The sequence below is a fragment of the Haliotis rufescens genome, unplaced genomic scaffold (assembly GCF_023055435.1).
Source record: "Haliotis rufescens isolate VD_foot unplaced genomic scaffold, xgHalRufe1.0.p SCAF_10, whole genome shotgun sequence".
Classification (NCBI taxonomy): domain Eukaryota; kingdom Metazoa; phylum Mollusca; class Gastropoda; order Lepetellida; family Haliotidae; genus Haliotis; species Haliotis rufescens.
In genome coordinates, this window is record NW_025963780.1 from 24,504,434 (window position 1) to 24,518,349 (window position 13,916).

The 13,916-nt window shown below is 42.5% G+C and overlaps 1 protein-coding gene across 1 annotated transcript; it reads right to left on the reverse strand.

The window, feature by feature from the left end:
• Positions 1-8,659: 8,659 nt before the first annotated feature.
• Positions 8,660-13,813, reverse strand: LOC124128328. The gene is made up of 2 exons (XM_046491723.2): positions 13,718-13,813; positions 8,660-11,324 (listed from the first exon to the last, which is right to left on the reverse strand). Exons 1-2 carry the CDS (start codon positions 13,718-13,720, stop codon positions 8,856-8,858), a joined length of 2,472 nt encoding a protein of 823 aa, XP_046347679.2. The 5' UTR covers positions 13,721-13,813; the 3' UTR covers positions 8,660-8,855.
• Between the last annotated feature and the right edge of the window lie 103 nt (positions 13,814-13,916).

Consider the following 13,916-nt stretch of genomic DNA (forward strand, 5'->3'; position numbering starts at 1 on the left):
TTAACGCTGTTGGTGTTGACTACAGACCACCTCGATGAAGGTATCACTGTTTATTACATACTACCGTATTAACGCTGTTGGTGTTGACTACAGACCACCTCGATAAATGTGTCACTGTTTATTACAGACTACCGTATTAACGCTGTTGGTGTTGACTACAGACACCTAGATAAAGGTGTCACTGCTTATTACAGACTACCGTATGGACGCTGTTGGTGTTGACTACAGACCTCCTCGATAAAGGTGTCACTGTTTATAACATACTACCGTATTAACGCTGTTGGTGTTGACTACAGACCTCCTCGATAAAGGTGTCATTGTTTATTACATACTACCGTATTAACGCTGTTGGTGTTGACTACAGACCACCTAGATAAAGGTGTCACTGTTTATTACATACTACCGTATTAACGCTGTTGGTGTTGATTACAGACCACCTCGATAAATGTGTCACTGCTTATTACAGACTACCGTATGGACGCTGTTGGTGTTGACTACAGACCTCCTCGATAAAGGTGTCACTGTTTATTACAGATTACCGTATAAACGAGGTTAGTGTTGACTACACACTACCTCGATAAAGGAGTCACTGTTTATTACAAACCGCCGTATGGGACGCTGTTGGTTTTGACTACAGACCACCTTGATAAAGGTGTCACTGTTTATTACAGACTCCCGTCTTAACGCTGTTGGTTTTGACTACAGACCACCTAGATAAAGGTGTCACTGCTTATTACTGACTACCGTATGGACGCTGTTGGTGTTGACTACAGACCTCCTCGATAAAGGTGTCACTGTTTATAACATACTACCGTATTAACGCTGTTGGTGTTGACTACAGACCTCCTCGATAAAGGTGTCATTGTTTATTACATACTACCGTATTAACGCTGTTGGTGTTGACTACAGACCACCTAGATAAAGGTGTCACTGTTTATTACATACTACCGTATTAACGCTGTTGGTGTTGATTACAGACCACCTCGATAAATGTGTCACTGCTTATTACAGACTACCATATGGACGTTGTTGGTGTTGACTACAGACCTCCTCGATAAAGGTGTCACTGTTTATTACAGATTACCGTATAAACGAGGTTAGTGTTGACTACACACTACCTCGATAAAGGAGTCACTGTTTATTACAAACCGCCGTATGGGACGCTGTTGGTTTTGACTACAGACCACCTTGATAAAGGTGTCACTGTTTATTACAGACTCCCGTCTTAACGCTGTTGGTGTTGACTACAGACCACCTCGATAAAGGTGTCACTGCTTATTACAGACTACCGTATGGACGCTGTTTGTGTTGACTACAGACCACCTCGATAAAGGTGTCACTGTTTATTACATACTACCATATTAACAGTATTGGTGTTGACTACAGACCACCTCGATAAAGGTGTCACTGTTTATTACAGACTACCGTATTAACGCTGTTGGTGTTGACTACAGACCACCACGATAAAGGTGTCACTGTTTATTACAGACTCCCGTCTTAACGCTGTTGGTGTTGACTACAGACCACCTAGATAAAGGTGTCACTGTTTATTACATACTACCGTATTAACGCTGTTGGTGTTGATTACAGACCACCTCGATAAAGGTGTCACTGTTGATCACAGACCGCCGTATGGGACGCTGTTGGTTTTGACTACAGACCACCTCGATAAAGGTGTCACTGTTTATTACAGACTACCGTCTTAACGCTGTTGGTGTTGACTACAGACCACCTCGATAAAGGTGTCACTGCTTATTACAGACTACCGTATGGACGCTGTTGGTGTTGACTACAGACCACCTCGATAAAGGTGTCACTGTTTATTACATACTACCGTATTGACGCTGTTGGTGTTGACTACAGACCACCTCGATAAAGGTATCACTGTTTATTACATACTACCGTATTAACGCTGTTGGTGTTGACTACAGACCACCTCGATAAATGTGTCACTGTTTATTACAGACTACCGTATTAACGCTGTTGGTGTTGACTACAGACACCTAGATAAAGGTGTCACTGCTTATTACAGACTACCGTATGGACGCTGTTGGTGTTGACTACAGACCTCCTCGATAAAGGTGTCACTGTTTATAACATACTACCGTATTAACGCTGTTGGTGTTGACTACAGACACCTAGATAAAGGTGTCACTGCTTATTACAGACTACCGTATGGACGCTGTTAGTGTTGATTACAGACCTCATCTATAAAGGTGTCACTGTTTATAACATACTACCGTATTAACGCTGTTGGTGTTGACTACAGACCACCTCGATAAATGTGTCACTGCTTATTACAGACTACCGTATGGACGCTGTTGGTGTTGACTACAGACCTCCTCGATAAAGGTGTCACTGTTTATTACAGATTACCGTATAAACGAGGTCAGTGTTGACTACACACTACCTCGATAAAGGAGTCACTGTTTATTACAAACCGCCGTATGGGACGCTGTTGGTTTTGACTACAGACCACCTCGATAAATGTGTCACTGTTTATTACAGACTCCCGTCTTAACGCTGTTGGTGTTGACTACAGACCACCTCGATAAAGGTGTCACTGCTTATTACAGACTACCGTATGGACGCTGTTGGTGTTGACTACAGACCACCTAGATAAAGGTGTCACAGTTTATTACATACTACCGTATTAACACTGTTGGTGTTGACTACAGACCACCTCGATAAAGGTGTCACTGTTTATTACAGACTACCGTATTAACGCTGTTGGTGTTGACTACAGACCACCTCGATAAAGGTGTCACTGTTTATTACAGACTCCCGTCTTAACGCTGTTGGTGTTGACAACAGACCACCTAGATAAAGGTGTCACTGTTTATTACATACTACCGTATTAACGCTGTTGGTGTTGACTACAGACCACCACGATAAAGGTGTCACTGCTTATTACAGACTACCGTATGGACGCTGTTGGTGTTGACTACAGACCACCTCGATAAAGGTGTCACTGTTTATTACATACTACCGTATTAACGCTGTTGGTGTTGACTACAGACCACCTCGATAAAGGTATCACTGTTTATTACATACTACCGTATTAACGCTGTTGGTGTTGACTACAGACCACCTCGATAAATGTGTCACTGTTTATTACAGACTACCGTCTTAACGCTGTTGGTGTTGACTACAGACACCTAGATAAAGGTGTCACTGCTTATTACAGACTACCGTATGGACGCTGTTGGTGTTGACTACAGACCTCCTCGATAAAGGTGTCACTGTTTATAACATACTACCGTATTAACGCTGTTGGTGTTGACTACAGACCTCCTCGATAAAGGTGTCATTGTTTATTACATACTACCGTATTAACGCTGTTGGTGTTGACTACAGACCACCTAGATAAAGGTGTCACTGTTTATTACATACTACCGTATTAACGCTGTTGGTGTTGATTACAGACCACCTCGATAAATGTGTCACTGCTTATTACAGACTACCGTATGGACGCTGTTGGTGTTGACTGCAGACCTCCTCGATAAAGGTGTCACTGTTTATTACAGATTACCGTATAAACGAGGTTAGTGTTGACTACACACTACCTCGATAAAGGAGTCACTGTTTATTACAAACCGCCGTATGGGACGCTGTTGGTTTTGACTACAGACCACCTTGATAAAGGTGTCACTGTTTATTACAGACTCCCGTCTTAACGCTGTTGGTTTTGACTACAGACCACCTAGATAAAGGTGTCACTGCTTATTACTGACTACCGTATGGACGCTGTTGGTGTTGACTACAGACCTCCTCGATAAAGGTGTCACTGTTTATAACATACTAACGTATTAACGCTGTTGGTGTTGACTACAGACCTCCTCGATAAAGGTGTCATTGTTTATTACATACTACCGTATTAACGCTGTTGGTGTTGACTACAGACCACCTAGATAAAGGTGTCACTGTTTATTACATACTACCGTATTAACGCTGTTGGTGTTGATTACAGACCACCTCGATAAATGTGTCACTGCTTATTACAGACTACCATATGGACGCTGTTGGTGTTGACTACAGACCTCCTCGATAAAGGTGTCACTGTTTATTACAGATTACCGTATAAACGAGGTTAGTGTTGACTACACACTACCTCGATAAAGGAGTCACTGTTTATTACAAACCGCCGTATGGGACGCTGTTGGTTTTGACTACAGACCACCTTGATAAAGGTGTCACTGTTTATTAGAGACTCCCGTCTTAACGCTGTTGGTGTTGACTACAGACCACCTAGATAAAGGTGTCACTGCTTATTACAGACTACCGTATGGACGCTGTTGGTGTTGACTACAGACCACCTCGATAAAGGTGTCACAGTTTATTACATACTACCGTATTAACAGTATTGGTGTTGACTACAGACCACCTCGATAAAGGTGTCACTGTTTATTACAGACTACCGTATTAACGCTGTTGGTGTTGACTACAGACCACCACGATAAAGGTGTCACTGTTTATTACAGACTCCCGTCTTAACGCTGTTGGTGTTGACTACAGACCACCTAGATAAAGGTGTCACTGTTTATTACATACTACCGTATTAACGCTGTTGGTGTTGATTACAGACCACCTCGATAAAGGTGTCACTGTTTATTACAGACTACCGTATTAACGCTGTTGGTGTTGACTACAGACACCTAGATAAAGGTGTCACTGCTTATTACAGACTACCGTATGGACGCTGTTGGTGTTGACTACAGACCACCTCGATAAAGGTGTCACTGCTTATTACAGACTACCGTATGGACGCTGTTGGTGTTGACTACAGACCACCTCGATAAAGGTGTCACTGTTTATTACGGACTACCGTATTAACGCTGTTGGTGTTGATTACAGACCACCTCGGTAAAGGTGTCACTGTTGATCACAGACCGCCGTATGGGACGCTGTTGGTTTTGACTACAGACCACCTCGATAAAGGTGTCACTGTTTATTACATACTACCGTATTAACGCTGTTGGTGTTGACTACAGACCACCTCGATAAATGTGTCACTGTTTATTACAGACTACCGTATTAACGCTGTTGGTGTTGACTACAGACCACCTCGATAAATGTGTCACTGTTTATCACAGACTACCGTATCAACGCTGTTAGTGTTGACTACAGACTACCTCGATAAAGGTGTCACTGTTTATTACAGACTACCGTATTAACGCTGTTGGTGTTGACTACAGACCACCTCGATAAAGGTGTCACTGTTTATTACAGACTGCCGTATTAACGCTGTTGGTGTTGACTACAGACCACCTCGATAAAGGTGTCACTGTTTATCACAGACTACCGTATTAACGCTGTTAGTGTTGACTACAGACTCCCTCGATAAAGGTGTCACTGTTTATTACACACTACCGTATTAACGCTGTTGGTGTTGACTACAGACCACCTCGATAAAGGTGTCACTGTTTATTACAGACTACCGTATGGACGCTGTTGGTGTTGACTACAGACCACCTAGATAAAGGTGTCACTGTTTATTACATACTACCGTATTAACGCTGTTGGTGTTGACTACAGACAACCTCGATAAATGTGTCACTGTTTATCACAGACCGCCGTATGGGACGCTGTTGGTTTTGACTACAGACCACCTCGATAAATGTGTTACTGTTTATTACAGACTACCGTATTAACGCTGTTGGTGTTGACTACAGACACCTAGATAAAGATGTCACTGTTTATCACAGACTACCGTATTGGACGCTGTTGGTGTTGACTACAAACCACCTCGATAAAGGTGTCACTGTTTATTACATACTACCGTATTAACGCTGTTGGTGTTGACTACAGACCACCTCGATAAAGGTGTCACTGTTATTACAGACTACCGTAGTTACGCGGTTAGTGTTGACTACAGACTACCTTGATAAAGGTGTCACTGTTTATTACAGACTGCCGTATTAACGCTGTTAGTGTTGACTACAGACAACCTCGATAAAGGTGTCACTGTTTATTACATACTACCGTATTAACGCAAACTCAACTGAATACTCGTGCATGATTTAAATGGCGCACTATATATAACTCACTCACTCACTCCGCAAACTCTTCTTTTTATCAACTGAATACTCGTGCATGATTTAAATGGCGCACTATATATAACTCACTCACTCACTCCGCAAACTCTTCTTTTCATTAACTGAATACTCGTGCATGATTTAAATGGCGCACTATATATAACTCACTCACTCACTCACTCCGCAAACTCTTCTTTTCATCAACTGAATACTCGTGCATGATTTAGATGGCGCACTATATATAACTCACTCACTCACTCCGCAAACTCTTTTTTTTATCATCTGAATACTCGTGCATGATTTAAATGGCGCACACTTGATTATTGTAAGTTACAGTACACTTTACTGTTAAACAGAAAAATTTAAATTGAGGATTAAAATCTTTATTTATATGTTGTAGCAAACAGAAAAAACAAACAACTGCACAACCAATAAGCGAAACATCTAGCAACATCTTAATAACACAGTACTTACACAATAAAAGTAAAGTAAATAAAATACGGAAAAACTGAGCATATCAGCTAAAGTTGAACGAAAAACAATTCAAAAGTCATTCAGAAATGTTAAATAATGTTAAACACACTTCTAAAAATATTTCAGCAAACAATTATGTGCAAATGTTTATTTATGTTGACCCAAGACACAGTGTATAAGACTTGCAGGAAATCAGAAAGCCTGTCTGTTGTTGTCAACTCTTCGCAAAGTCCAACTCGAACCTACCTCGCATCAAGAAACTGCCGACTACAATAAGAACATCAAAGACACATATGCTGCTACATCCGGGACACCGTCGCAACAAATGAGAATGAGTGAGTGAGGTGTGTTTAACGCCGCTTTTAACAGTATTCCAGTTATATCACGGCGTGTCAGCTTAAGGAAAGCCCGAAGTGATGCAGGTCTCAGACGTTTACAACATTCGGTGACACCCACGAGCACGTGTATGGTGCTGACAAATCTAGAAACATAATCGGGTCGAACCGGGATTCGAACCAACAATCATAGGTTTCTGGCTTGCCCAAGGGACACAACTCTGCACAGCGAATCGCGTCGCCTTAGACGACTTGGCCACCCGTGTCCCCGCAACAAATGAGAAGAACATCCCCTGAGCAAAGGTACAATAAATAGATAGGGACGATGTTTAAATTGTTGTTTTTTTGGAAAATGGCTATCGACAATCTTAAGGAAAGCTACAATAAATAGATGGGTACGATGTTTTAATTGTTTGTTTGAAAATTAGTTGCCACAACCTTTGTGTACGTGTATTCGTCTTTTCTCGTGGCAAATGTTCATAACACAATAACTGAGTGCATGCAAATGACATTAGTCAAGTTGGTTAATATCTTGTAAAAATGGAGGACTGGTACCATTGTCAGCCCCGGAACCAATGGGCCAACTCCGTGCCTTGCACTGACCTTTCAATACACGCTGGATAAAGGATACTTTGTTGCAGGACAATAGGGATCATTATGACAGATCATTATGAGTCCGTCACCGTGGAGACTCTGCTGTTTGGTTTGTTCCTAATTGGTGGGTCAGAATATGTTATTGATGATTAACCATTTCCATAATCAACAAGAAATCTCTGCTAAATAACAAAGAAAAAATAAAAGCGACAAAACCCATTCTGTAATGATAGAAATCGCCGCTAAAAGCTAAGTCGATTGTTCAATTCCAACTATATCATGTGCACGCGTCTATGCATTAGTATCAAATAGAGATGATAACTATGTATTCGCGAAATGCTGCCCAACCGGTGACATCCGACACAAACACACGCAAAGGCAAGTCAATTGTTCACCTGCAAACATAACGGGAATGTATGGCACAAGTCAAAGTAGGGAGTTGCATCAGACATCATTTTGGTCACTGACGCGTCAAATTTGGATATCTATCTTTACAGGGGCGGCTTGGGAGCCTAGTGGTTTAAGCAATCTCTCGTCACGCCGAAAACCCGGGTTCGATTCCCCACATGGGTACAATGTGTGAAGCCCATTTCTAGTGTCGCCTGCCGTGATATTGCTTAAATGTTGCTAAAAGCGGCGTAAAACCACACTCACTATCTTTACAAAAATGTGAAACTTTACAGATCCCTGTTACAACACCCTGACAAAAACAACTTTTGAGCAATGGTCGTGTGAAGAGTCAATTAGGGATGACACTTGGTGCTTGCGCGTACATCAGTACTGACCGTCTCTGTATTACACTGTATTCATGATCAACTGTAACGCTGTGTAACACACATCTTCATCCACGTTCATCCACGATAGATAATGGACAGAATATACTTCTCCTATCTCCGAGACCGCCTCCGTGGTCTTGTGGTAGAACGTCCGCCCGGAGAGCGGAAGGTCCGGGGTTCGATCCCCGGCCGCGTCATACCAAAGGACGTTAAAATATGGTACTTGTTGTTACCCTGTCTGGTGCTCGGCATTAAGGGGCTAAAACAAGGACTGGTCGGCTCGGAGTCAGTATACTGTGTCTGAGTGGGGTATTCATGTTAAACTGCGGCATGGTATCTCAGTGAGCTAGCACTATAAATCGGCATCAGTCCGGACTAGTACAAGCAGCCACACACACACGTGCATGCACGTCGCTATATAAATGCAATAATGTTGGACGCGACGTTAAACCCCATTTTACCTCACCTCACCGATCTCCGAATTTTCAACTGCAGCATCGTCATTCCTCTGTGAGCACGTCTCCAACGACGAGGCCTTAGATACATGTAAATCAGTGCAGTGATTGTTGTAGGAGGATGCAGGTTCGTGAATGAGAAATACTTATGTTAGCGTTGGATGCTTCTGCATACGAATAGTAATGCTAACATTCTATCGTCCTAAACGAAACAGTTTCACTTCTGAACAGTAGCCCTGGAATAATAGTCACAACACAGTCAGACAAGGATACAGAAGCTGTGTCTGTGTTCTCGAAGACGTAGGGAAGAATGGTTGTAATAACGGCATCACGCATTATAATACGTGACACATTCGTGAACCTAAAGGCTTGGGGTTGGATGGTGGTAATGTGTACACTGTGCATCATCAGGAGAGATGCTGTCAGGTTGTTGAAGGCATGAGGCTGGATGTTTCCAATTCGTCCTTTAGATAACGTAATGGCTTGAGCTGACACGCTGCAAAAACAATTAGAGGGAAGTTCATCTATCACAATGTTAGATAGAGCAATACGTGTGTTCAGCAAGTTGAAAAATGCTTCTCCTTCAATGGTACCAATTGTGACATCCTCAAAGGATATTCTTCCTTCTGAGATGCTGCTGAAAGTGTGTCTTTGTATTGTTAAAACATTCACGCCCTTTAAAGTCACTGATGTAAGTCTAGGCATGTTGAGAAATGCAGTCGTCGGTAAAGTGATGGTGGAGTTGGTGATCGTCACTGATGTCGCTGACGTGGACACTAGGCCCGGGAACGTGGTCAGGCCTGTGCACGTGATTGAGGAAGACGTTATCTGGCATCTTCCTGGGCTCGTGGTGCCGTTGACGTCATTGTTACCATCGTTGTCACAGTTATTCACGACAATGACGTATCTGGTGCTCATTATGCCTTCGAGGGCATGACATCCAACATATGTTATAGCAGTGTCTGACAGGGACGAGGAGGAGGAGGAGCGCTTGAAGCTGTAGTTCTGGAGATATGTGATGTTGCAGTTGGAGACTCTGATGGAAGAGCCTGTGAAGGCATAGGACTGGACAGTGGTGATGTTTGCGTAGTATAAACTCATTGATGACACAGAGATATTTGCAAAGGCATGGGATTGAATATTGGTTATGTTTGCCTTGTGTAAGCGCATGTATGATGAAGTCATATTGGCAAAGGCATAGGATTGAATAGTATTGATGTTTGCGTTGTATATTTCCATGAATGATGCACTCACATTTGCAAAGGCATAGGACTCTATGGTGGTGATGTTTGCGTTGTATATTTTCATGAATGATGCACTCACATTTGCAAAGGCATAGGACTCTATGGTAGTGATGTTTGCGTTGTTAATTTCCATGAACGATGCACTCACATTTGCAAAGGCATAGGACTCTATGGTGGTGATGTTTGCGTTGTATATGTCCAAATGAGACACACTCATGTTGTTAAAAGTATGGGGCTGAATGGAGGCGATACTAGCGTTGTATAGATCGAAAGAACCGATGACTGCATTGTGAAAAGCATTTGATCCGATAGAATTCATAATGATGTTGTACAGGTCCAGAGATGAAACTTTGATACCGACAAAGGCATAGGATTGGATAGTGGTGATATTTGCGTTGTATATTTTCATGAATGATGCACTCACATTTGCAAAGGCATAGGACTCTATGGTGGTTATGTTTGCGTTGTATATATTCATGAATGATGCACTCATATTTGCAAAGACATAGGACTCTATGGTGGTGATGCTTACGTTGTATATATTCATGTGAGACGCACTCATATTTACAAAGGCATAGGACTCTATGGTGGTGATGTTTGCGTTGTATATGTCCAAATGAGACACACTCATGTTGTTAAAAGTATGGGGCTGAATGGAGGCGATACTAGCGTTGTATAGATCGAAAGAACTGAAGACTGCATTGTGAAAAGCATTTGATCCGATAGAATTCATAATGATGTTGTACAGGTCCAGAGATGAAACTTTGATACCGACAAAGGCATAGGATTGGATAGTGGTGATATTTGCGTTGTATATTTTCATGAATGATGCACTCACATTTGCAAAGGCATGGGACTCTATGCTGGTGATGCTTACGTTGTATATATTCAGGAAGGTTGCTGTAAGATTACCGAAAGAGTTTGAACCGATCGTCGAGATGTTTGAATTATAAATGTCAAAGAAGGACGCTGTGACATTCTGAAAGGCGTGAGGCTGAAGGGTCGTGATGTTGACATTGTGTATCTTCAGGAATGAAACATCCATACGGCTGAAGGCTTGTGACTGGACTGTTGTGACTCGTCCATGTGATAGAGAAAAGGAGAATGAGGACACATTGTGAAATGTTCTTGAGGGCAGCACGTCCACCCCAAAGTTAGAAATATACACACTTGTTCTGCTCAAGTTGAAGAAAGCCTCCTCTTCAATGGTGGTAATAGTGACGTTCTTCAGACGAATACTTCCCCCGGAGACATCCCCGAATGCATGTCTGGTGATGGAGATGGTGCCACCTGTACAGATGAAGGAGGTAGGCGAACACTGACATCCACCTGGGCAGACCACCGCGTGGTGAGTCACGTGCCACGTGAGTACGTGCATGAGGATCACCAAACTCAAGCCTCTGACACCGATCTGGAACAATGAAAGGATGCATCCTGACAAACAAATAGTTGAGAGAAGACAGGTCTAACAACCTGATAACACAATCACAGTTCGCATACAATAACAGTAAAGCAGGTAAGGAACTTTTACAACAATGAAACGGGTTCTTCTACAAAACGGAAAAGGATATTATTATGTGTATACCCTGTTTGCGAGCCCATGTACCCCGAGCCGGCCCGCTCGTACACATATAGACCCCGATGTACCGGTTGATAATTAATTCGTCTCACCTGCACAATTTTCACCCGTTTAACTAAAATGTCGGAAATTATTATGCTGTCATTTTCAAACTGGCTTTAAACATCCTATTACTGTTAGACACCAATTGAGATTATGATTCCCCCCCCCCCCCCACACACACACACACACACACACCCAAAGCATTAGCAAATTATCCGAATTATGAATGAATGCATACAATCTCCACTTTATCGCATCAACTGTTCAAAGTACAGATCGCATTCCATTATCATTTAAGTTTCTTCCTTGTTATGCCATTCAGTATAGGGAAGACATCTGAAATTGTCCTCATAATCCCCATGACAACATCATATTAAATACGGCCATAATCATGAATATATAGTGCTACGGTCATGTAGATCACCTGGCGATGTCAACTGGATATTGATATAAGAGTGTTTCCATTCTCGCCATATTATAAAAAAACGTAAAAATATCAGATCTGTTCACTTCAACACTTCAACCTTTCAGCTTCAATTATCAAACGAAAGAACATGTTGAAGGACGAAGGACAAATAACAGTCAGATCATTGCATCAGGTGAGCTTAAAATCTGAAAGCATCTCATTGTACCAAAATATTGAGACTTTACGGTTTGTTTTTATTCCATCGCTGATCAATATTTGTGTATGAATAACCATTGAGAACAGAAAAAAACGCTGGTTTCATAAAGTTTATTAGAAGTGTAGATATGTGTTAAAAACTAATTAGATAAATGTCCATGTAACGACAAAGAAAGCTATTGATACACACCTCATTGTGATGATTGATGTCTAAGTATGTTCTCACCTTTTCGTGAACACGTGCGAACATCATTATTTGGCAGTGATTCATAAACATGTACTCGTGATATAATCGGAATGGTAGGATAGACTCCGCTTTAAATGAGGATACATAAATCAGTGACGCCGCTTTTAACAGTATTCCAGTTATATGGCGGCGTGTCAGCTTAATGTGGGAGGAAAGCCCGAAGTGATGCAGGTCTCAGACAGTTACCACTTCGGTGAAATCCACGAACACGGACATGGTGCTGACAAACCGAGAAACATATTCGGGGCGAACCGGGATTCGAGCCCGCAATCATAAGTTTCTGGTGTGCCCAAGGGACGCAACTCTGCACAGCGAATCGCGGCGCCTTAGACGACTGGGCCACCCGTGCCCCCGATACATGAATCAGAATGTACTAATCCTCTAGATTGGAATTACTTGTAGATGCCAACTTGCTCCTTTTGTTAGAAAGAATACATATAAGTGAACTCTTATACATTCTCCATCTGTTACCTACTGCTTTCGGGGGGAGGTTGGGTAGCCTAGTGGTTAAAGCGTTCGATCGTCATGCCGAAGATCCGGGTTCGATTCCCGACATGGGTACAATGTGTGAAGGCCATTTCTGGTGCCCCCCGCCGTGATCTTGCTGGAATATTGCTAAAAGCGGCATAAAACCATACTCACTTAATTCTGCTGTCGGTATAAGCAAACAAGTTCAATCATAATGTACGTACATCCTAATGCGCCTTGATCCTATAGAAATTACTGTTGGCACACAGGGAGCTCATTCCTAGTCTCGTTCCTATCTATGCAAATGGACTGAACCACAATTTTTGATGAGAGATAAGGTCAGTATGACAGTTTCACATTCGTTTATCACATTTCACATGATGCACACGAGTGACTGAGTGAGTTGGGTTTTACAACGCTTTTAACATTATGACAGTTATATCGCGGCGTGTCAGCTTAATGTGGGAGGAAAGCCCGAAGTGATGCAGGTCTCAGACATTTACCACTTCTATGGTGTTGACAAACCTAGAAACATAATCGGGGCGAACCGGGATTCGAACCCACAATCCCAGGTTTCTGGCGGGCCCAAGGAACGCAACTCTGCACAGCGAATCACGGCGCCTTAGACGACTGGGCCACCTGTGCCCCATGATGCACACGACATTTGCCGGGCGCTATCCTTGTAAGACATTCTTGGTCTGGTGACGTTGTCTGAAATATTGAAGCCCCTTTGAAATGCTCCGATGTGCTTGAGGTGAATACTCTTAACATTTAATCGTTCCACGTATGTTAGTCAAGCTCCATGATTGCAACGTCAGACGTAAAACCAGACTCACTGCTACTCACCATTTCAACCAAGTCCCTGTAGCTGTGAGGTGCTGGATGTGAAGTGTTCTGTCTGTACACACCAACACTGATCACGACGCCCGGGGCTCTTTCATATGAACGCTTTAGCCATACGTTAGTCAAGCTTTCTGATTAGCTCAGATGGAACAGGAAGGTAATATAGGACGTCATGAAGGACGTTTAATCCTTTCAATTGAAC